The sequence below is a fragment of the Pelecanus crispus genome, chromosome 2 (genome assembly GCF_030463565.1).
Source record: "Pelecanus crispus isolate bPelCri1 chromosome 2, bPelCri1.pri, whole genome shotgun sequence".
Lineage (NCBI taxonomy): Eukaryota > Metazoa > Chordata > Aves > Pelecaniformes > Pelecanidae > Pelecanus > Pelecanus crispus.
In genome coordinates, this window is record NC_134644.1 from 75,670,945 (window position 1) to 75,681,720 (window position 10,776).

A 10,776-nucleotide genomic window follows, 5' to 3' on the forward strand; every position below is an offset into this window, starting at 1 on the left:
GCGATCTGGGCCAAATTTAGAAGGCAGCTGAAGGGATGAGAGAGAATCCGAGAGGGAGGAAGTTTCCGCTCTGGCGCCTCGGCGTGCCTTGCTAAGCACTTTCGGAGGGGAGCGCTGCGGAAACGAAGACCCGCACAGAAGATGGAAGCTCCCTTCCCACGCTGTGGCACAGCGTGCAGGAGCACCAACCCCACCGCCCGAGGCCGCCTTTCGCAGCTGCCGCCCGGCTGCGAAACCAGGCCGGGGCCCTCGGCCGCGAAGGACGGCTTCCTGCCGGGAGGCGGCTGGCCGCCGGCCGGGAGGGCCGCGGGGCCGGGCCGGGCCGAGCGCCGCCGCCGCTCCCACTGAGGGGAGCGCAGCGCAGCTCCGGGCGGCGAGGCAGGGGACGGGGAACGCTGCTGTTTATGCTATGGAAAAATTACGTGCCTCCTATGCGTACGCTGCGGCCGGGAGAGGCCTCATGAGCGCGGGCCGCACCGCGCACACCGCCCTCAGGGCGTTTGCGCTCTTCCACCCCGCGGGCGCTTGGAACGGCCCCGGGCAGACAGCGTCCCTGGCTCGGCGCTAGGCGATACTATCTCACGGCGGGGGGGTGGGGGGGGGGGGGAGAAGAGAGGAAGCCTGGTTCTTTCCCGGCGCAACGGCAGGAAGGGGTGTGCTGGAGAGTGGTACGCTCCTCGTTAGGCCGGGTGCCCGAAGGACTCCGCCCAGTCTTTGTCCGCTTCCTCTGCTTCCCCCCCCCCCCCCCCCCTCCGCCGTAAGTGGGAGAGGCGAGGCGTCTCCTCCGCGCATGCGCGGCGGGGAAGGCACGCAGTGTCAGAGGGGGTGGAGGAGATGGCGGAGGCCGGCGCGGAGCCGGGCGCGGGCCGGACCGGCGCCGGGGCGGCAGCGATGGCGGAGGGCGACAGCGAGAGGAGCGACAGTGTCGCCGGAGGGGAGGCGGCCGCCGCCGCCGCCGCGTCGTCAGCGCCCCGCTCCCCTCCGGCGGCCGTTGGGGGCGAGGGCGGCGGGGCGAAGCCGCTGAGCGCGGCGGAGTACGCGCGGCGCGTGCACCAGTGGCTCTGGGACTCGTACTGCGGGTACCTGAGCTGGCAGGGCGGCCTGCCCGCCCTCCTCGCCGCCGCCGCCTCCGCCGCGCCCGCCGCCGGCCCCCCTCGCGTCGCCGCGCCGCCGCCCCCTCCCTCCCCACCGCCCGGGGCGGCCGCGGCCGCCGCCGCCGCCTACTACAGCCCCTTCTACCTCTTCGCTCCGGCGCCGGCCCACACGGCCACCGCCGGGCCGGGGCCCCGCGCCGCAGCCGCCGCCGCCCCCGCTTGGCCGGGAGCGGCGGGCAGGGTGGCCCCGCTGCCCAGGGCGGCCTCCAGCAGCGCCAGCGGCGCCCCCAGGGAGACGGGGCGGCCGGCAGGTGAGCGGGGGCGGGCGGGGGTCGGCGGCCGGGCTGGGTCTCTTCGCTTCGCGTGGGGCGAAAGGGAGCGGCCGGCCTGGCCCTTGTCACCGGTGGGCAGCGCCCCGGTCCCTGGTTATCCGCCGGCCGCAGTGCGGGGCGGGCGGGGGGCGGAGGCGTCGCCCCCGGCGGTGCTGCTGGCTTGCTGCCCGCAGCGCCTTCGGTCTCCGCGGGCCCCGCCGCCGTTCTAGGAAACGGTGTCTCGAGGAGGAAGCTGGGGGTTTTGCAACCTCGGGGGTCGCTGCGCTTCTGTGGGCTGCAGGCCCGGGCGTGTAGCCCTGCCTTGTGAGAGGTGACAGCCCAAACACCGAGTTTGTAAATCCAGAACTTCATCCATAAGCAGGTTTGAGAGGGCTGACTTTGTGTGTACAGCTGATAACGTTAGTGCTTGTAGGATGATTTCGTGGATATGAAGGACTTTATTTTTTCCAATTAAACTTATTTTTGTGGTCACAGGCTTGTAATGCATCTAGCTTTATAAGTAGCCTGTTTGGATGATGAAATCTAAACTAACTTTATCAGTTTTAGTGGGCTCTTTGCGATGAAATAAAATCATTTAGTGACATTGAAGCAGACAAGTAAAAAGATGCTTACATTCAGTAAGCTAGGGGGCAGGACCTGAGATAAACAAAAGTCTGTTACAGCTGTAAATATTGAAGACCGTGCATAGCGGTGCTTCTGGTTGTATTTGTTTGAGAGTAAGGCAAAACTTGCTCTGATCACATCAGAGAGAAAACGCGGAGCATGCAAACATTTCTTGATAAGTGGTGGAGCACCTAGGTGACGTTTCCTGAGTGTTTGGTAGCACCTCGAGTAGTGGTAGAAAACCTGGAGCAGAACACTGCTAAAGGACTTTGGAGAAAAGCCAGATCTCCTTTCAGGGCAAAGTACAGCATTACTGATTTGTGACGTTATTTATAAGCTTAGCAGCTGGGTGTGAGGGGAGAATGTTTTTAGTTGCTTTTTCTTTCTTTTGAAGGGAAGGGAATTTAGTGTCTGAACTTACTGCTTTCTTGTGGTTTAGAGCAGATGTCGTTTAAACAAGGTTGTAACGCGAAGTAGTGTTTTCTTTAATTGTGCCCTGATTCCGAGTTATAGATTGCTTATGAACAGATGTTGCCAGTCATTGAAAAAGAGGATATGGACAAAGGATAGACTGAAATGATTCTTGGATGTTTACCTAGTTCTTCAGAAACTAATTCTGTATGTTAAAGGTAATGTGTGGCATGAATAACACTTGATGCTGCTGAACATGGTTATTGTGAATGCTAAATACTGTTGCAACATCCAGCCTTCTTAAGGGAACTCTGTATGTGATTAAAGTGATACAATTATAAACAAAGACCCTTGTGCTGGTGCTTTGGCTCCAGACTGCAAATGGATGTATTTGGAACGGCTAAAGTGATTATGGCTCCTTCTTTTCTGCTGCAGATTATTGCCCACACAGCAGGCTTGGCAGGGTTGGTCATGTATCCATCCGTACACCACTGCAGTTTATGGCCCAGTGTGCTTACGTAAGCTGAAATAAGTGACAGTTTATGTTCATGTTGCAGATTTTTAAACTGGCATGTCAAAAAGTGGATTTGGTGACTGCTCATCCGGTTCAACTTGCCTGCAGGTGTGTGCCGGAGTACCAGTATTAACAGTGTGCTGTGCAGTAGCAGTCTTTTTGTGGACAGTCATCATGATTTAAGACGCTTCCTTCCCTCGCCCCTCCCTGCCTTACTGCAGGAGATTACTGCTCTTCTGCTGGGAACAGCAGAGCAAAAAGTGCGTCCAAGCCTCAGCTGCTCTGCCTGTCTGACTGGTGCAAACTCATCTTTATTATTACTAGCTTAATGTAAGATCCTAGACTTTGAGCCGAGATGGATGCATGTTGCATTTGGCTGTCCCTGCCATACAAATAGTAACCCCTGGCAAAATAGTGGATTTCTGATATGAGGAGCATCTCAAATCACTGCAACGGAAGTCTGCCAGAGTCTAAGGGTTGCCAAGGTTTCTTAGTACAATGGAGTTTAACATAATTTGAATACTTACAAGAAGAAAAGCCCCACTTAGCTTCTTCCTTGTCAGTCGTTGAGTCTAACATATTCAAGTGAAACTGTGCCACTAACTTAAGTGAATGTGTTCCTTCTAACAGAGCAAATGAACACTTTTATCTGGCGTTGTATGCTCAAGCCGGGATTGGCTATGTTCCCTTCTTCTGCCTTAGTTGAAGAATCTTTAATTAGAATTTAGTTGACAACTTGAACATGCTTTGACAATGAGGATTGAATCCATTTTAGTATTATTTATGTAACAGTCATGCTACTCCGTCGTATCATTGCAGAGTTATCGGTGAAACAGGTATGAAATAAAGGTATATAAACTGAGGTATGTTAAATAAGAACTTGCTCTTACCTAATCACTGCTTGATTATACTTACCCCATTTAAAAAGCACCCAAGTGCTGTGGGCTTTTGGCTTTGCTTGCATAGCTTGTGAGGCCAGCATTATCAGTCTCGGCAGTTGAACTGTGGAGGCTTATTCTAAGTGGAAATTTGGTGATAGTTTTTGAGATTGGAGAGAGGAGTGATTCTCTTCCCCCCCCTTCCTTTTCTCCTTCCCCTGTGTATGGGGGTTGGCATCCTCAGAAACACTAACAAATGCAGTCACTCTTTTCCACAAGTTACATCTGGTAGTACTTGGTTATTTCTAAATGAAGTTTTGATGCGAGTCTTTGCTGGTTTCATGTGAGTAGTCGTGTTTGTTGTTTGGGAAATACGGAGGTGTAGATGGGTTCAGATGAAATTATTCTGCAACACTATTCCTTGGAAACTTTCTAAGATACTCTTTAATACTTTCTTTGGTTTAATCATCTGAGGTGGTTTTAGCAACAAAAGCTTGTAACTGTGACTACTTGTTTTGCCCCCATTTGTACTTGGCTAATTAAATAGGAGAAATGTGTTACACTTTCTGGCTTGTGGTAGGGCAGCATGCTGTGTTTTATTATAAGATGTCTATAGGAATGTTTATGCCGGGTGTGACTAGTATTTTCATCTGCTTCTGTTTCTGGGTCTGACTTGAGACAAAATAGGCTGTTTCACTTTTAGAGCTGGTACTTGGTACATAGGGGAGCCTTGCTGCAAAGCAATAGGAGAGTTGTGGTAGTTCTGAGATCTAATTTTCCTTTTATCTGAACTCTCAGATTTACTGAAATCTGTCTCTGTGAAGCTGTTGTAAATGAAAAAACACAAGAATTGATGCATCTTCAATGTACTTTGGTTATTTAGCAGGGTGAATTTTGCCTGTAATCCTAATTATGAGGGGACTCAGAGTTCTGAAAGGGTTTAAGTTAAGAAGGTTTTTATAACTCAATTTAAACAATTCAGATCACTTTTTATTCATACATTTTTAGAAGTTTTCTTGAAGACGTGTGCTGAGATCAAGATCTTGATAATGTTCTTGCAGTGAGGTTGATGTGAAACGTTCTTCAGATGATAGTGTTAACTTTGTGTTAGTGCAGTAAAATCTGGGTAATGTTAACTATTTCTGTTACAGGTCGGGAGTTCATTATCCCTTCGCTGGCACACAGGTTCATAGCAGAGATGGTGGATTTTTTTATTCTGTTCTTTATAAAGGCAACCATTATTTTAAGTATTATGCATCTCAGTGGAATAAAGTAAGTTGAACAATTTAAAGCTTTATTATATACAGCTTTAAGCTCTTCATGCTCTTTGAGGTGTCATGACATATATATGGTATGCTTATGCATATGATGGCACTTAGTAGCTGTCAAAAGTTGAGGAAAAAGCAACACTAGGTTAACCTCCTTTTAAACACTTTCTGATTTTGGGTCAGCTGATGGAAACAAAGAATTTGTACAAGTGTCTTCATAGGCTCATAGACTCCTTACTAAGGATAGATTAGACTTGCAGTCTTATTTTTGGGAGGCAGTAGCAAGATTTTTTTAGAAGTCCTCTAAAAATTTCAAAGAAAAAACATTGACAAATAAATTTGTTTTTTTTAAACAGCCTTTAAAAATGTACTGGATCTGTCTGGGATGGAGTTAATTTTCTTCGTAGCATCTCCTGTGGTGCTGTGTTCTAGATTTGTGACCAAAACAATGCTCTAGCCCACAACAACAAAAAAAAAATCAGATCCTGCATATCAGATATATATGTACTTTTAAAATACAGCCTGATTGCTAGGAATGCTACCATGCTGCAGTCTTCACTGGGCATAAGTTGAGTTTCTAAAAAAGTGTTGTTAAGCATTGTGTGTATCGACTATACACTAGACTGAAAGATTCTTCATTTCACATTCTTACACTTGGATGTAATCATTAACTTCAAAGACTGTTTCTTTTTTATCTGCTACTTTAACTGCAGATATCTTATTCCGTAGCTCATTTAGTTCCTCTGCTTTGGGTTGGTGTAATCAAATACTTCAATCTGATTAGGAGATGAGAGCTTGGTGTAGTCAGTATTTCCATTACTGTACAAACACATTTCAGAATTCAAGTTTTCTCCTAAAGAACCTTACAAATGTTGACTGACTGTAAACTGATACTATAGAGTTAACATCTTTCAGACACCTTAAACTGCTCCTTGAAAGGTATGTGGAAGAGGGTCAAATCCAAAACAATAAATATGTCAAATGATCAGTGTTTTTTGTTCAGATAAGGATGCAACTAAAATGCCAAGCTCTTGGAGGTTTTGGCAACTAAAGAGAACTAACTCTAACCTGACAGCTTGTATTTCCATCTTGTTTTCAGTAGGCTGAGAATGATATAAAATGAAGTATTGGGAAGATGGGGAGCAACTGTGTATATTGCTTCTGTAAAGTAGTGAAGGTGAGGGAAAGAGAAGGAATCTTTTTTCAATTAATTTACAGTATATTCGATATTACTACTTTTGCAAGAGCCAGTATGTTGCTTACATGTAACTGCAAAGAAACATTCTGGGGCTTTTTTGGTGTGGTTTGGGGTTTTTTTTTTTTTTTTTGCTTGCGAGATGTGGTGTGCTTAAGGTTGGGCTGAGCAGTTGTCATGAAAAAAATATGTCCTCGCAGGCTCAAGACAGACTGACTTCAGGCCAAGGTTGTGTTGAAGGCAAATGCAGGTTGTGCCACACTTTTTTCTTAATTTTTTATCTTTTTTTGATCCTTAAGTCTGAATAAAGAGGAGGGCAAGTAGTACAAATATAGATGGACTGTTCTGAAGTGGGACTGCATGTTTCTATGTGAGTAGTAATTCTCACTTAGATGTGTGGGTGAAAAGTCTTTGCCTAAATACATGTTGCAAGTATGTCCATTCCAGGTACCGGGTGAAAATGTTACATCTGTAGAGCTTATTTTGTGAAAATAGGCATTTGAGTCCAATTGATACTTTGTTAGGGTAAACCGAAGGTTTCGATTGCTTTAAGCTAAACTCCTTGGATGCTAGGGTGCCTGCCTCTAGAAGAGTATGGTCAGCAGTGAAGACTGCTGAGAATGAGGAACCCTGATCATACAAGGGGGAGGATAGGTCTCCCTTGCTTCCTAAGGGAGACTTGCAACTTCTCCCTTGCATTTATAGGGAAGAGTTTTGCCATTTCTTTTTCCCTGAGAGTTCCTGTAAGGAAGAGATTGGATGCCTTCCACTTACACAGTTAGATGACCACATGCAGAATCTCTGGTTCATCTCCCAAGAAGTGTGAGAATTTTCAGAACAATTCTGCAGCTCGTTACCCAGGGACACCATTGTGCAAAAGTGGCAATAAATAATGATCTTTTCTTAATGAAAAAGACAAAACAAACTAGGCAGCAATTCAGAAGGAAACCTAGTGTTCTGAATTTTAATGGCTTCTTTAGTATCAGAGAAGCCAAGGAGCTTTTGTTCTTTTACTAATATCAGAACCGAAGGAGTGAGTTCTAGTATTAAAGGGGTAACATTGGTATTGGGAGAAAGAAGGTTTTAAAGTTCAGTCTTATTTTGTACAGGGACATCTCTAAATTTGCCATGCATTACATAATAGAAGAAATAGATGAAGATACGTCCATGGAAGATCTGCAGAAAATGATGGTAGTAGCTCTCATCTACAGGCTATTAGTCTGCTTCTATGAGGTAACTAACTTCTATAATTAATAGCTGTCAATTGTTGAATAAATGTTGAAAAAAAAGAATTCTGTCACCATTGGCCTATAAAGTAAATCCTCTTTACAGTATTTTGGATTATGTTGAAGCTTACGACATACACGTAGTTTTGCTGAAAACCAAGTTTGCTAGACCAATCAACAACATGGTGGTGTGTGGAATTGAAATAACTTTTCTTTTACAGATAATCTGTATTTGGGGAGCAGGTGGAGCAACCCCAGGGAAATTCTTGCTTGGACTGCGAGTTGTGACATGCGATACGTCTGTACTTATTGCGCCCAGCCGTGTGTTAGTCATTCCATCTTCTAATGTCAGTATGACAACGTAAGTGCTTTTGGCTCAGTCACGTTGCTTTCAGGTTAATAGTGTGGAAAGCATGTGATTTGGAAGGAAATACACCACTTCTTCATTAGTGGCCTTTGCAATAATTAGATTGCAAGGGCTATTGTTAGATTCTGTGATGTAAGAATAAAATATTAATGATTGAATCATGAATATTTGTCAGGTTAGCTGACAAAATGATCTGAACTCTGGAGACTGATTTTTTTTTTTTTTTTTTTTTGTGCTGTGCAAAACAGAGGCACTAAAGTTGAAAGTTAACTACCTACTAATGTAAGCAGAAAAGTGAAAATAAGGCACTGAATGTTTTATTCTCATTTCAGGTCCACAATACGAGCTTTGATCAAGAATTTTTCTATCGCTTCATTTTTTCCTGCATTCATTACACTGCTGTTTTTCCAGCATAACAGAACAGCCTATGATATTGTAGCAGGGACTATTGTGGTAAGAAGAAATGGAGTCAGATGATACCAAAGATGAGATTTCCAGACTGCTTTTGAACATCCCTTCCCACCCCTAGTGAACAAAGACCTACCCCAAAACTGAAATTGAGGTGTCTATCAGAATCTTTTGCCCAAATGAAAATGGGAACTGATTCAGAAGCTGAAGAAAATGTTTTATTCCGGGATGATGCCAGCAGCTACCTTCAATGTATTGGAGTTTTCATAAATGCCAAAGAAGTTTGGGAGAAACAATGCATATTAAATCTGGAAGTATTAATCTCCAACTGATGAGAAAGAAAGTGGCTGTATTAACTGCAGAAAGTTGCTGTTCTGTTTGTCAGTCTGTGGAAAGCAGATACCTAGAAATACTCCACCTTAAGAGAAACGTTGCTTCTACAGTTTTGGATGTTGGTGGGTAACTAGAAAATCAAGTTGTTTTCCGAGCAGTTGCCTACATCATGAGAGAAACTCTGAGGGGAAGAGAACTGCAGTATCAGACAGTAAGGCACATCGTGTTGGTTAAATTGCCATGCCTTTAGAAAGAGATGAGCAGTGTTTATCCTGTCCCTTATTATTGCTTCACAGACCATATTCCCTCACCTCTTTAAGTATTTTATCAGAACATTGATGTGAAAAGTTTTTTGCATGACTGTCTTAAGCATTGTCACTTACTCCATGTCAAAGCTAATCAAGAGCTGAAATAATAGCTGCCTTTTCTCTGGGAAGGGTGTGTTACACTGCAGTGTTACTGAGCTGGCCTGTGTAAATACTTCTGGAGCTGTGAACAGTACAGATCATGCTAATGAAAGGTAACTTTTTTGCTTCTGTTTGGAGTGAAAGCACTTGTCTATTTCTTGCATATAATACCAAGCAAAAGAACTGAATGCATTTTCAGGAGCATGCAGAAAACATTAACTGAAATGTGTTACGGGTGTAAATCTACAAAGTACAAATACTGGTTATTTTCACTTTATAATTCTGGCTAATTGTTTGTATATTCAGAATAACTTAAATACTGAATAAAGAAGCTTAATATTTTGCATGATTACAGAGCTTTGATAATTTGTTTATTCTCATGTTATTAGTATCTTGGGAAAGGGATATAAGCAACAATATTAATGGTTTATTAAAATTTGAGTGAGAGTTTGGAATTCTTCTAGAGCCCTGTTTTTGTGTGTTCTTCCCTTAGATGTAACTGTGCCTCTCTGTGGCTGAAGTTCTTACCCTACCTTCAGTTTTGGAGGTTGGCAATAGAAAGTCTTGAGAGCTTGGTTATCTCTCTTGCCTTTAGGTGAAATAACCGGTAATGTGTGAAGATTCTTGTAATATTTTAGTTTGACAAGTGGTGTTCTGTTTATTAACATAATGTTCTGTGTATGCATTCTGATCTTCACTTACAATGTGTGTTGGGAGGTCTGAATAAAGCACCCTTCTGAGGTTGTTTGTTAGACCACTTGAAAGATGTTTAGCTGAAACAGAAGTTCAGAGATACCACTTAACTGTTCTTTCAAAGAATTGCACTGTTGACTTAAGCACTGCAGTTAAAAGTTCAGGCATGGCAGTCAGCCTGAGGGAAGCTAAAGCTGTGAGAACTAACTGAAGTCCTTTCTAGGGTGGGTGTTGCTTATTTACAATTTCAGTATGAATACAAAAAGAACTTTTGTACTATTTACTTTAGCAGTGAACTAAAAACTGGGATTCAAGATGGGGGGGAAGGGAAAAGTGATGCTGTTTGTTAAAACTTTACTGCTACCACTTCAGTTATAATGGAAAGTATCTCTTACTCTGTAGAAAAATACCCCACCTTCCACAGCAGGTAAAGACGACAATTACAATTCAAGAACACAGAGCCTGTCTGTGGAAATATGTACACATTATGCTGTTGTAAACACTAGCTTTTAGTTTGTCTCTTATGCAAGTTGCACTGAAGATGCAGCTTTTTTTCCTCTTTGTATATTGAGTACTTGGCAGGTGACAGAGTTAAGGAAAACAAGTGAAATTTGTGGCACTTTTCAGATTTAGACACCTGGACATGTGTAATTGCATATAATCCCTCCACGGCTACTGTGGCAGGATGTGACTGTCTGAAGAGCAGCTTATGTGCGTGGTTTTAAAGTCCAGTTGCTGAGTGTTTTCTATTGATAGAAATAGTGAATGTAAGACTCCTGCAGAAACAAAAGCTAGCCTTTGTCCTCCTGTCAAGTCTAGTTCATGGTAAGAAAAGTATCTCATTTCATAATACTGGCACCTGTAGCTGTACAGGTGCTGGGCAGCACTGGGGTGAAGGGCAGAATTGCTAGTAAAAACACCCAGCAGGGCACCTGAAGACATTTAAAGCTTAGTGCAACTTACACAGGTCTTTTCAGTTCTAGCTGTAGCAAGCAATTGGATCTCAATCATAAACTGAATGCCATGTCCCCCAAACAAACAAGAGCA

General features: G+C 44.4%; 1 protein-coding gene across 1 annotated transcript; it reads left to right on the forward strand.

Moving 5' to 3' along the window:
• Positions 1 to 831: 831 nt before the first annotated feature.
• FAM8A1 (family with sequence similarity 8 member A1) lies at positions 832 to 9,388 on the forward strand. Its single transcript, XM_075705939.1, has 5 exons — positions 832 to 1,405; positions 4,984 to 5,104; positions 7,405 to 7,528; positions 7,743 to 7,882; positions 8,221 to 9,388. Exons 1-5 carry the CDS (start codon positions 835 to 837, stop codon positions 8,363 to 8,365), a joined length of 1,101 nt encoding a protein of 366 aa, XP_075562054.1. The 5' UTR covers positions 832 to 834; the 3' UTR covers positions 8,366 to 9,388.
• Positions 9,389 to 10,776: the final 1,388 nt, after the last annotated feature.

Bases quoted from the DNA above. Each gene is read 5' to 3' on its own strand.
- FAM8A1 (XM_075705939.1), top strand. From the start codon at position 835: ATGGCGGAGGCCGGCGCGGAGCCGGGCGCGGGCCGGACCGGCGCCGGG. The intron at 1,406-4,983 runs GTGAGCGGGGGC...TTTCTGTTACAG, and splicing joins GGAGACGGGGCGGCCGGCAG to GTCGGGAGTTCATTATCCCT. The intron at 5,105-7,404 runs GTAAGTTGAACA...TATTTTGTACAG, and splicing joins ATGCATCTCAGTGGAATAAA to GGACATCTCTAAATTTGCCA.